Here is a 14,293-nt window from a genome sequence, read left to right as displayed (position 1 = left end):
TGTGTGTGTGTGTGTGTGTGTGTGTGTGTGTGTGTGTGTGTGTGTGTGTGTGTGTGTGTGTGTGTGTGTGTGTGTGTGTGTGTGTGTGTGTGTGTGTGTGTGTGTGTGTGTGTGTGTGTGTGATTGATAGTGTACATTCTGGGAGGCAACAGACATTATGGATGTAATGACACAGTACTGAGACAGCTCAGAGCCACATAACACTCTATGATGGATGGAGACACAGCCCCTGCCTCTCTGCTGCTCTTTTTTCTTTGTTCAACCTTTATTTATACAGGGAGGGTCAATGAGAGCAGATCACTCTCTTTTTCACTGGATTCCTGTCTTCATACGACAATAAAAACAAATCAAATTGAAAGACATCTAAATAAACACCCAATACATATTTGATTAACTGTCACTTGGTGGAGCATTCATTCTAAGCAAAGTATAGTATGGTGACATTTTTGAGGAGTAAATGATCTCAGTATCTCGTGCAATGTGTGTTTAATCCAAGTTTTGAAAGATAAGAAAATCAGTTTTCTTTGTCTCTTTATTTATTTATAGAAGCAAAAAAACCGATATTTATAAACATATTTATAAAAATCTAGTAATCTTTATGCCTTAATCTAATTCCCATTGCCTACTTTTCTTCATTTGTGTGAGACAGATTGGTAAGATGAACTGAGTGTGACATAGCTCACTGATGTGTAAAGCAAACACTGTTAATTTGCATGCCTAACCATGGAGGAGATAGTTAATGAAGCCTTGGTTGTCAAGTGTCAATTTTTTTTTTTTATTATAGAAAAGAAAGGAGGAGAGAGAAAGAAAGCGAGAGAGAGAGACAGAGGGAGAGAGAGAGAGAGAGAGAGAGAGAGAGAGAGAGAGAGAGAGAGAGAGAGAGAGAGAGAGAGAGAGAGAGAGAGAGAGAGAGAGAGAGAGAGAGAGAGAGAGAGAGAGAGAGAGAGAGAGAGAGAGAGAGAGAGAACATGCCTGTGTGCTCACTGTATGTGGTCACGGGATTTCTGAAATGTCTTTATCTCAGTTATAAAGGGAAAAAAGGAATGCAACATCAGAACCCTTGTTAGAAAATTACAAATATGTATGAATGTGAGCTCATGTGTGATTATTTTTCCCGGTTGGTTGGCGGTCAGTTGGTCGGTCGGTCTATTATCTATCTATTATCTATCTATCCATCCAACCATCTCTCTATCCATCTAGATAAAAAGAGAAAGATGGAACAGTAAGAGCACTCAACTGACTCGCAAACACAACAATAAAGGACCCACACAAGAAAAATATACCCTCAAACTGCCAGCAGATAAAATCCCTCACAACAACACACAAGCTTCTCTCATGCATCATAACATGAGTCAGTACATGAGCAGAGGGTCAAAGCATGAAGACTGGTTGGACCAGCCTGAGTGCTGCCTGGACTGACTGGCACTACAGGCTTTAGTGCCTCACACAGCAGTGGGTGAAGAGGAAAAGAAGAATTCCCTATCCTCAAAATCAGGACCATAGACACATGGGTTAGACTGATAATGATAGTTTGTAAAAGACCTAATAGTGTTTATCATCATCCAACTGCATGCATTTTTATTTATCTATTTATTTATTCAGTTTATTTGTGTCTTTCCGGACATCTTAGTATAGCAGACTTCACCCTGATCACTTTGCAACATCAACAACATCCAAAAAAGGGGGGAAAAAAAGGGCTGATGAGTAGAAGCCATTTGGCTTGTAAAATTCCTGTCCCCAGAATCAAAAACATATCTCTCATAACATGTTATCAATCAAGTTCATAAATTAAATGTTACATTATACAGTGATATTTTTCACAGGCATAGCACATGTACGTAGTTTAATAAGCCATAACAATCTGAGATATTAACCATCATTTACATGAGAAGTATAATCTTACAAAGTCAAGCTCTTAAAAGGTTTTTAAAGGCAGATAAGAGTCCCTAGATTCTTAATTACATTGTCCAGATTGTTCAAAAGTTTCACACAAGTAAAAGATAATGAAAACGTTTTTAATGTTGTTATTGCTTTCTTTGGTAAAATGCTGTTTCCTCTCAGTTGATAACTGGATTCATAATTCTGAATTTGTGATAATATATTTTGTGTTAAACAATTATTGGTTACTTTATACATGAGTTGAACAGTTCTATAGCTTATGATGTCATGTATTTCCAGTAGTTTAGATTTGAATAATTGATTTGTGTGAGCTCTGACTATAATGAGCATTGTGGATCATTCTTGTAGCTCTCTTCTGAGTCAAAAATAGAGGTTGTAAACTACCTTTATATATGTTTTCCCACACCTTAGCACAGTACTTCAGATAGGGCAGAACTAGTGTACAATAAATTATATAAAGGGCATTCTGATTTAATAGTTCTTGAGTTTTCCACAGTATGGACACAATTCTGGCTAGTTTCTTTTGCAATTGTCTTACATGAGATTTCCAATTAAGCATCTCATCTATGATCACCCCTAGCATTTTGTATTCAGCATATTTACTTCATTCACCATGATATTAATATTGTCTTTGCAGATCCCCCCCCCCCCCCCCCCGAATAACATGTATTTAGTTTTTCTTAGATTCAGTGAGAATTTGTTTATATCAAACCACAATTGCAGCTTGGCCAATTCCTCATTTATTGTCTTGGCTAATTGTATATCATCTCCTTTGCATAGGATAGTCAAATCATCCATGAAAAGTATTGTTTTTAGGACTTTTGAAACCTTACATAAATCATTTATATAAAGTATAAACAATTTTGAACCCAAAACTGACTCCTGTGGTACATCCACAAATAATGTCTAATGTTTTTTGATAGTGTTTATTTTTGGTCATACCTTATTGGTCGAATTTTCCCAAATCTTCCATATTTTTGATCACCATTGTTTTCATCTGCTCCGGATAGAGCCCCTTTGTTTTGATGAAGATCTTGCAGTTGTTTTATTCCAGGTGTTGTTGATCAGCCCATTCTTAGCAATATCAGGATTCTTTTTGGTGAAATTCTCATTGATGTAGATATCTTTTCCTTTTCTTTTAGGGCCTTGTTTCAGAAGAGCAACTTTGTACTTGGAGAATTTTTTCAGCATTGCAGGTGGTCTCCCACCTCCAGATGGTAGTGGATGACATGTCTTAACCTGGTGCAGATCAATATTAATCTCCAGATCCCTCACTTGTTGTTCCACTGAATCGGAGTCAGCATGCTCAGTTCCCTCAACTCTGGCCACAGCATGTGCGTAATTCCTCGGCTTGATTTTGATGCCGGTGATGATCACATCAATTATATGAATGCTTTATTCCAATTCATCTATTCTTTGTTTGTCTTAGAACAAGGACAACATTCTTCGTTCTTTTTATAATAATAATAATAATAATAATGGATTAGAATTATATAGCACTTTTCTGGGCACTCAAAGTCGTTTTTATATTGGATCCATTATTCATTCGCTCCTCATTCATACTTGGTAATGGTAGACTGTGTGTAGCCACAGCTGCCCTGGGGCAGCCTGACGGAGGCATGGCTGCCAATCTGCGCCTACGGCCCCTCCGACCACCACCGGAACAATCACACACACTCACACACCAGCAAGTGCCTCACTGGAGGCAAGGATGATAAAGTGTCTTGCCCAAGGACACGACAAATGACTCGGCGGGAGCGGGAATTTAACCACCGATCTTGAATCATTGGACGACCTGCTCTACCACTGAGCCACTGCCACCCCCATTTCATCTGTGTCTTTCTGAATTGTCTTCATGTCTTCCTTCATTTTTTTCATGCAGTCTAGTACCCGCATCAGCTTTTCTTCCAACTTCTTATCAAAGTCACTCTTGAACTTATTAAAGTCGCTCCTTAACTCTTGCACAGAAGAGACCACCCGGTCTAGAGCTTCTTTCATATTTTTACTGTCATACTCCTCCAATTTCCCTCTTTCTCTCGTCATTTTGCAGAGAATCAGTGAGATTCAGTCTGAGTATGAGTTAGAGAGAGATAGTGAGAAAAAGCGACAACAAGAGGCAGAAGAAAGACATCTGGTTTTGTTGAAAACCGGAAGGATAGGATTTGGATTTGTTGCGCTCTCATTTCAATGAATGTACATCTGTAAGCTAACTAGAGTCAGCATCCGTTAGCTTAGCTTAGTACAAAAAGTGGAAATAGTCTGTTGTTAGAAAATTCTCTTTCTGCTCTATTCTTCAGAAAAAGAAAGAAAACAAAACACTGGCATACTATTCCCAAAATGAGGAATGTCTTATATACTCATTGAAATTATTTATTCATGCGTCCTGCCCTGTAGTGTCATGTTGTATTTATATATTTTCAGCTACTGCATTCAAAAGCAACTACAATGAATCTCACCATGTTTTTCTTCTCTGTCTGTATCTGTCCCTCTATCTCATTCACTCTGTCCTTCACTGGAACCAGATGTGGCTTTTGTTGTTTTTCTGTCAACCTCTCTTCATTCTATTCTACTCTTGTTTCACATACATGACTTGTTACTGCCTATAGGAGGGGATTTCATAAACATGCCTCCCACTTTACCCACAAAAATCCAATTTTCTCCAGCTGAGCAAAGGCTATTCCTGGAACATTTATAGGGTGAAGATCAAATTGGAGAGTTGAAACCTCAATAACATGAATCCCCTATTTCTTTTTCTCCTCAGACATACAAATGCACCCTCCTGCACATGTGCCTTTCTGACACAGTAAATGGGCACACATAAACTTATAACTTCATTAACTACAGAAATATTTTGTGTAGTTAATGGGGGGACTCCTCCCATGAATGTGGTAATTTCCTGTCCTGTTTTCATCTGTACATGCTCTATTGACATTATTACAGTTGTAATGTCATCCTTTACTCTTTCCACCCTAAACCCTAAAATCTTGTATGAACCTCAAAATAACATGCCAGGGGTTTTCAGTCAATGGTGTAAGTCTGAGTCCTCCCATATATTCAAACTTTACATGTTGTTTATATCACTGTGATCAGATTCCAGCCCTAGATAGGTCTGAGCATCTCAGTGGAACTATGCATATTCATTACAGGCTACCAACAAACCATGAGAAAAAAAAAAGCTTGAGAAGCCATGGCACTCAGCCCAGATTGTAGGCAAAGTGTCTCGCTAAAAAATGACCATGTTACAGGTTCAAAAGCATGCCACTAAGCCAGGCATGCGCTATCATTGTCATCATTGATAGTTTGTTTTGTTTTCGTATCACTAAATTTCATGTCATATTCCAGATCATGCCTCTTCAGCAATCAGCTCATTCCCTTCACCTGCCTTCTCTCCACACACCTGCAGCCACTGCCCAGTCAGCCTCCAGTCTTCATATGACCGCTCAGCCCTCTACTCACTGCCAGATTGTTTAGTGTTTGCCTTGAGCTTACATTCTTTGAATCCTGCCTGTTGTTCTGCTTTTTTGTGATTGACTTAGCCTGTTTCCCGGACCCTGCCTTTTGTCAACCCCACCTCGGATTTTTCTGCCTGGTTTTAGGATTGTCTCCTGTGTATGACCCCGCCTGTTTTTTTGGACTCAGCCTGTTTGCCTGCCGTTTGTCTGATTCATCTGCCTGTTGGACTGATTACTCAGAACCTGGACCCTGCCTGTACTATTGAACCTCTTTGAGTCTTGACCTGCCTGCTACTCTGTCGTTGGTTTTGGGTTCCCCCTGCCAGTCGTGTTTGAACCCTGACATACATAGATAAGAGAGCCCAACATCAATGTGTGCCATCCTCTGCCCTCACTTTATTTCCCTGGTGTTTGGGGTCAGCGGAAAGGTGAAGAATGTAACCTCGGGGCCAGACGAGTCAGCAGCAGGCTGAGGGGCCATGCTGCGGAAGTCACTCCATTCTGTCCCTCCAAGTCACCGCTGATGCACAGCATCTTACTGCACACTAATTAGCACCTACACACATATACAAACACACACGTAGTTTCACACAGCATCCACGGTCCAGGAGCAAGCGTGCAACCTTTTGTTCAAACCCATTGTGCACCATAATTTAAAAGACTAAACATGTTATTATTTACTGTATGACATTATTAGTGTATTATTAGCTGACAATTAGAAAGTGTCACACATTACTTTAAAATAAAAGATGTCAAAGACATAATACAATATTTAAACCAGAGTGTTATTCAGCAATCTCTCATGTCTTTCATTATAATTTTCAATGTTTTTAGATGGACAAGCACAGCTGACAATGAGGAATCGTACACAAGGGCTTCAAACGGCTACTACCCATGGTTCTATTTTACATTAAAATAGCAGCAATCTGATTTGTTACATTGTTGATAATACAATTTCATAACTTCTAGTGCGCTTATAGTGTAGGGAATACATCCAGCCGATTTGTCTGATTTCACAGTATAAAGTAAATGAAGCAATCTTTTCAAAGTAGATGCACAAAACACTAAAACGCTTGAAATTAAAATGTTCTATCCTTTAGAATGTTGACAAAATGCAGTTTTTATAGAGCATATCAAGTGGAATCACTGGCTATAATTCAATGAAACTGTTCTTTCATGAATATGCATCAAAGCTATTATAAGCCCTTTCAAAGCAAGCCATATTGACATAGAAAAGCAGGTAAACAAAGGTTTAATTCATTAAATTAATTAAGTTTCCATTCCATTTAGTAGAGAGAAATCCTTTCCAGGAAGTAAACATGGTTTGAATGGATCGGTACCATAATTTGCATTATCAGTGCTACCTGTGTTTAAACCGCTCTCTCACGTCAAAATAAAGGTCTGCTTCACCCATCTGATGCATGAAAGCATGAATTAAGACTCATTATCTAGATCCTTCATTATGAACAAAGGAAACACTGTGTGATGTTTGTAGGCTTCTACAGAAAAAGACAAATATCTTTTCATTCAGATTAGCAGAAACTCTTATTTGAATGCCAAGGACACATGATTTATCCAAGGGAGCATGCAGGAGAAGACTTAATTATACTGGATTGTCTTTTATACAAACTAAGCATGCAAATATACAGTACTACAAGTGCAACCTATAAAGGAAAAAAACATTTCAAAATGAGATTGTGTGTCAGTTGTATCCATGGTTACCATTGGGTGTGTGTGTGTGTGAGACCGTGTGTACTCACATCCGTCATATATGTCAGTGGGAATGTGGACAGCTGTGTGGTTGTGATCAGTCAGACGTTTAAATGAAGGGTCTTCTTTAAAGTCTGGTCGAATCCTGTATTTCCTTCTCTCCGTTTCATTTGCATCCACCTGAGAAAAGCAACTGACTGTGGCTTTAAGATATCACACACATATCTACATTATTTTATTTGCTGAGGTGTCAATGAATGCACGAAACAGATTGTGGGTTTATATTAAAGCAGAGAATCTCAAAGTCAGCCTGACTATAGATCCTCATCAACTCCTATCTGATGTAATAATGCCATCCCTGCACTTATCATATCGTCTTAGATCATTTAAGAAAATATGGCATCATCGAACATATGGTTAGTGAAATCTCGCCTTTTCCCCTCTCCATCATTTATGCTTGGGAAGAGTACCAAGATACAACCAGTTTGTCGCTGCCCCTTTTAGAGATTTATAACTTCTACCAAGCATTCACCAATCTACACCAATGACAGTTGCTCAGGCAGGCAGACATATGAAGAAAAGGATGATGAGATATGGAGGAAAGAATGCAGGGGAGAGAAGGAGTGGGGTACTGCGGTGGATAGAGAGAAGGAGGGAGCAGGGGGGAGGGAGAAAGAGTGTGAACAGTTGCTTCCTAATAAAGCAACAGTGTAGCCAGCTCATAGATCTCATGTGTCAATTAGAGGAGAAACATGGCAGAAACCTCTTCACCTGAAAAAGGGTGGGAGGAGATGATGGAAAGGACACTAATCTGGAAGAAAAGCTTGGAGGATAGGCAAAATATGGAGGGATAGCACTAAAAAGGCTGAGGCAATTATAGGAAGCAAAGGTGGAAAAAAATAAGACATGAATGTGGCAAATAAGACATGTAAAATGGAAGAGGGAAAATGATGGGGTGAAAGGGAGGACAAAAGAGAGAGAGCCAATGTAGCAAAAAGCGTATTGCTGGCACATGTCTGACTGTGACCGTGTGTGTGAATGTGTGTGTGTGTGTGTGTGTGTGTGTGTGTGTGTGTGTGTGCGTGCGCGCGTGCATAAGGCATAAAATGGTAGGACGGTACACAGTAGGGAGTAGAAAGCACACTTACATTGTCCTTTGCGTTGTAGTAGGCAATTTCATCATCCTGTAAACAAGTCGCACAGGCACAAACATGGACATTTTAGGGTGTTACACAAACCATAACATTTATGCAACCATGAAACGCTTCCTATAAGGCTTTTTATTTTGTTGGCTGACAGTACCTTTAACTTTATGCTAATGAAAACCTAAATTCTTGCTACCAGTCAAATGAACGACACACAAATTAAACGTGAGTTTACAGTGTTCGTCTTTTCACATCTCTGTCTCTGTGGCTACAAATCATTTGCAATGCTCCAGGGAAGCCTTGTTCTGTCATTGAGAAAGCAATAAAATAATTCTGTCCTTAGACACATACATAAATGTGTGTATAACAAGCCACTTTCCTGACCAGCTCTTTGCTCTGCTTTATATTAGTCTGCCACTGTCGTTATTAGAAAACTGAATACTTATCGTCTGACTAGAACAGCGTGATGCGTCTTAAAACATTGGATAATTTGCAATGAAACTTTTCACTGTATTCACTGCCAGTGTAAAATACGTACAACCAGATTAAAATAAATAAACGCTGTATATAAATCTGCATTTTTTTGTGCTTTTGTTACCTCAAACTCGTCTTTCCACTGATACTTATTCTGGAAGTTCTCAGCAGCTGTGGCCAGTTTCTGCAGAATGAAATATTACAGGGATTAAGACTGGAAACTACATAAGGTATGTCGCCTGCATAGCATTCAGTAATTGCAGGAATCCCTTAGGAAAGAAAAAGATTCCAACAAGGCATGACAGAAACCATAACAGAGGCAGATAAATGATTATGGTTACACTTAGAGAGCCTGAGACAAGTCTTACAGCTCAGCTAAGCTACTGCCCACATTACAAAGCCTCAAACTGTCAGACTAAAAATGTTGAATTCCAGGACTGTAGTGAGAGCATGTTGTGAGGACATGAATGCTGGCATTGCCTCCATTTTAGGGACAATATGTGAGCACAGAAAATAAATACAGAATTTTAGCAGGAAGAATCATTTTAAGTCTGGGACCAATAGGGAACATTTAAGATTAATATTAAGATTGAACATTAAGATTAAGCTTAGGGCATTCTGGGAAATATAATGTTTTGCTATGATTTTGATGTGTGTGAGAGAATGAGACCATAAAAGAGAGCATACATACGTGCACGCACATGCACGCGCACGCACGCACGCACACACACACACACACACACAGAGAGAGAGAGAAAAGCTTATGGCAAAAGGAAGGGAGGGAGGAGCAGCTAATTTATCATACTTGAACATTCATTAAATAATAAACAATAAAAAGACAAAGCAAAATCTGAACAGCAGAAATTGCTGCCTTTTCTGCTTGGTAGACTTTAAGAGAAGTAATTATATATTTCTGAAACATGAGTTTTGAATTGAATCTTGTTTGATAATTGTGTCATGCACCTGTGCATTAATTTTTATTCAGTAAGATTTCTTATATTAAGCAACACGATGATACCAATAAGACCACAGAGACCCATTCAGTCACATTTTGTCTGAAGATATCCCATCTAATTTGAAATTCAGAGATTTTATTACAGAAACTATATGTAATCAAAAACCAAGACAGATCATTTTTCTGTAACTGAGTTACTTATGGATGGAATTACGGTGAAAATAATGACACCACATTGAAAACCACTGATCTAGTGAATTATGGTGGGGGTGAGATAAAAAGTAAAACAAAAGGTATTTTAAACAATGGAGTCATTTTTTATGCCTCATATAAAGCGGTGTATAATGCTTGACACAACATTTGTGTGACGCCTGGCTGCTTGCAGGTCCTTGTTTACACATCTCCTGCTTTATGACTAGCTATTGCCAGGACAGGAGTGATGGTGGCTTTGAAATAATGGCTGGGCAGCGATAACATGGAACTTAATGATCAGTCATTTCACCTGATGAAGAATCTGCATTTGAGGATGAAGAGCAAAAAAAAGCCACTTTAGATGACAGCTATATTTTGAAATGCCCTAAAACAGTTATATATATATTATATATATATAACTGTTTTATATATATATATATATATATATATATATATATATATACAGTACACTGTCAAATGCAGCAACACATAATGATGTAGTAGATCAATGAATCTTACTGCCATTTTACTCTCATCTCATATCAGATATCCTCTATCTGGTCATAATCTGATGAAAAACAAAGTATCTGGTCTGATTATGTTGGTCTGATTCATATATTTATTTTGAACCACACCCAGCTCCAAAGCAGTGATGAGGAATTCTTGTCCATTTAAAGATTGAGAACAAGTTGAGCCGTTTTCAGTCCCAAGACATCTGATCATTGCCTCTCCTAGATACAACTGTATGACTCTGAGCATCAGCTATCCTGTCAGAAATTTTGGAGAGAACTGAATACTATTTTGTTCCATTATTCTTTTGTTCTATTCCCGGGTTATACTACATATTTATGTCAAGATCGCTACAGGGCTCCACCAGAAATTGCTCTGACTTCACCCCAAGAACAGCTCAGTGTCCGTTGGGTCCTATCACATTGAAGTACTCTCAACTTGCTGACGGGATGGACCAGACGGGCCATTGTAGATGATCCCACCTCAGCAGGTGTAGCACAGGAAATGAAACTGCACACGCCATCCAATGAACACCATTTTTGATGAATGGAAATAGACACTGCAGCACGGTGGCACAATGGGTAGCGCTGCCACCTCACAGAAAAAAAATGTTTTGGTTTTTATGCAGAGTTTGTATGTTCTTCCCATGTCTGGGGAGTCTCTGGGTTCTCCAGCTTTCTCTCTCCTCCAAAATCATGCAGCTTAGGTGAACTGATCAGTTCCAAATGGCCCCATCTCCTTTACAATGAGATGGATGGATGGAAATAGAGACTGATTTTGACAATACGTCTGTTTCAAAAACGAAATCTCATCTGTTTTGTCAATGATTTTGCAACATCTTTCTTCAGTTTCCATTAATGAATTTTGTAATGTAAAACAGCTTAAAATAAAACATCATTAGTTAAAAAGGCTTAAGTATTAATTAATGTTTATTTAAGTGAAGCCTTCTTATCATTCAAATATGTTATCAGCTAATTTATATTTTGTGTCTCTTTTCAGTTTATTGTAGCTTGTATTTCTTAGTGTTTGTATTTTGTGTCTAACAAATTAAAAGACTTAAAAGAAGTAAAAAAAAAACACCTCACCAATTCTTAAGTTGTACTAACATTGGTGGCAGCTTGGCTGGCAGAATAAATCAAACATACTGGACATTTTAACAAACTGGGGTCAGAGAGGCCATAATCGACATTACATTCAAAATGTGAAATATCTTGGATAAACGACTGCAGCATGGTTGTACCCTATTATAACTCAGGTTGCACTGTCCTTTTGAATCCTTTATAAAATACACTGTCATAAAAAATATAGGTGTTATGTATTAATTTATCCTTGATTATATATAAATTCCCATTTTCTCAAAACCGAATCACCTCTTCCTTGCCTCAGGGCCCATGTTTGCACAACTTATCCAAAGAAATCCATTTAAAAAGAGTTATCCTGTTTGTAATCAAGTAAATATTACTGATCAAATATTACTAATCAAATCCTTCAAATCCCTCCACTCACTCTTAGCAATCTCATGATCTTTTCCTTAAATCTGTCGAATAGCTGCCTCGTTTAATGGCATGTTTAAGACTGCTAACCTTGTAGATATTTTCATGCCTTCAAACATATCCACCTTTGAAAGGACGGACACATACAACCATTTCAGAATAGATGGCACATTAAGAATTCCAGCTTAATGAGGGAGTAAGCCATATGTCTGTAAATGAGGGGCTCCTGTATTATGCTGTACAGCGAGTAATCACTGCCATATATGTAAAGCTTTTTCTGTTGTATTTTTTTTCACTGTTTTATAATGGTGCTGTTGTAATAACTATTCTGCAAACACAGGTTTGCCCCATATTTTAATTAATGGGGGCGGGTGTCAGTAATTGCTGACTGTTTTAAAAATAAATAATAAAAATAACAGTTTGGCTTCTTCTTCTTCTTCTGCCTTCGGCTTAACCCTTCGGGGGTCACCACAATGAATCAGTTGCCTCCATCTAACCCTGTCTTCTGCATCCTCTTCTCTCACACCAACTACCTTCATGTCCTCTTTCACTACATCCATAAACCTCCTCTTTGGTCTTTCTCTAGGCCTTCTGCCTGGAAGTTCAAAACTCAACATCCTTCTACCAATATATTCACTATCTCACCACTGGACATATCCAAACCATCTCAGTCTGGGCTCTCTGACATTATCACCAAAACCTCTAACATGTGCTGTCCCTCTGATGTACTCATTCCTGATCCTATCCATCCTGGTCCCTCCCAAAGAGAACCTCAGCATCTTCATCTCTGCTACCTCCAACTCTCCTGTCTTTTCCTCAGTGACACCGTCTCTAGGCCAAACAACATCACTGGTCTCACCACAGTTTTGTACACCTTTTCTTTCATTTTAGCTGAAACTCTTCTTTCACACGTCACACCTGACACTTTTCTCCACCTGTTCCATCCTGCCTGTACATGCTTCTTCACTTCCTTTCCACACTCTCCATTGCTCTGGACTGTTGACCCTAAGTACTTAAAATCCTCCACCTTCTTGCTCTTTTCTCCCTGTAACCTCGCTCTTCCACTTGGGTCCCTCTCAATTACACACATGTACTCTGTCTTACTGTAGCTAACCTTCATTCCTCTACTTTCCAGGACAAACCTCCACCTGTCTAGCTTCTCCTCCACCTGTTCCCTGCTCTCACTAAAGATTATAATGTCATCTGCAAACATTATAGTGCATGGAGGTTCCTGTCTAACCTCGTCTGTCAGCCTGTCCATCACCATATTGAACAAGAAGGGGCTCAGAGCTGATCCCTGATGCAGTCCCACCTCCACTTTGAACTCCTCTGTCACACCTACAGCACACCTCACTACTGTCTTACAGTCCTCATGCATGTCCTGCACCGCTCTACCATACTTCTCTGCCACTCCAGACTTCTTCATACAATACCACAGTTCCTCTCTAGGCACCCTGTCCTAAGCTTTCTCCAGATCAACAAAAACACAATGCAGCTCCGTCTGGCCTTCTCTGTACTTCTCTATCAACATCCTCAAAGAAAGTACTGCATCTGTAGTACTCTTTTTGGCATGAAACCATACTACTGCTAACAAATGCTCACTTCTGCCCTTAGTCTAGCTTCAGCTACTCTTTCACATAACTTCATTGTTTGGCTCATCAGCTCTATTGCTCTGTAGTTGCCACAACTCTGCACATCTCCCTTGTTCTTAAAAATGGGCACAAGCACACTTCTCCTCCATTCCTCAGGCATCTTCTCACTATCTAAGATCCTGTTGAACAACCCAGTCAGAAACTCTACAGCCGCCTCTCCAAGAAACTTCCATTTTTCCACAGGTACATCATCAGGACCGAGTGCCTTTCCACTGCAATCTTTGATACTTTCTGGTCTACAACAGTCACCTCTTTTAGTCTTCGTTCTCTCTCATTTTCCTCATTCATCAACTCTTCAAACTACTCTTTTATCTTCCCATCACACTACTGGCACCTGTCAATACACTTCCATCCCTATACTGAATCACCCTAACCTGCTGCATGCCCTTCCCATCTCTGTGTCTCTGTCTTGCCAACCTGTATAGATCAGTCTCTCCCTCCTTATTGTCCAACCTAGCATACAGGTCATCATAAGCCCCTTGTTAGCCGTTTCCATCCTTTTTGCAAAGTCAACCACCATCTGTCCTTCCGCATTCCTCTCCTGGATACCAAACCTGTCCATCACCTCCTAATCACCTTTGTTTCCTGCACCAACATGTCCATTGAGGTCTGCACCAATGACAACTCTCTCACTTCTAGGTATGCTGTGCATTACTTCATCAAAATCCAACCAGAATTTATTCTTCTCCTCCAGGCAATCTTGCCTAAACAAAGTAGGATGAGGTTGAAACTTGAGCGATAGAATAAATATCGAACAGTACAAAAAAGCTTCTAATAGATAGATTTGTTCTGTAATTTGCTAAATATAGCC

At 39.2% G+C, this 14,293-nt stretch overlaps 1 protein-coding gene across 5 annotated transcripts in view; it reads right to left on the bottom strand.

Annotated features, from left to right (window-relative positions):
- The window catches only part of LOC137594046 (voltage-dependent calcium channel subunit alpha-2/delta-1), a 74,530-nt gene that overhangs the window by 33,546 nt on the left and 26,691 nt on the right, over positions 1–14,293 (bottom strand). For all 5 annotated transcript variants that reach the window (XM_068313267.1, XM_068313268.1, XM_068313270.1 and 2 more), the window contains exons 4-6: positions 8,805–8,864; positions 8,210–8,245; positions 7,112–7,241 (exon numbers count right to left, since the gene is read on the bottom strand). In XM_068313267.1, coding sequence (XP_068169368.1) covers positions 7,112–7,241; positions 8,210–8,245; positions 8,805–8,864 — 226 coding nt within the window. The remainder of the gene's footprint in view (positions 1–7,111; positions 7,242–8,209; positions 8,246–8,804; positions 8,865–14,293) is intronic.

This window comes from Antennarius striatus, chromosome 4, assembly GCF_040054535.1.
Source record: "Antennarius striatus isolate MH-2024 chromosome 4, ASM4005453v1, whole genome shotgun sequence".
Classification (NCBI taxonomy): Eukaryota; Metazoa; Chordata; class Actinopteri; order Lophiiformes; family Antennariidae; genus Antennarius; species Antennarius striatus.
The sequence above is the reverse complement of the archived record's forward strand: the minus strand, read 5'-3'. Positions and strand labels throughout refer to the sequence as shown.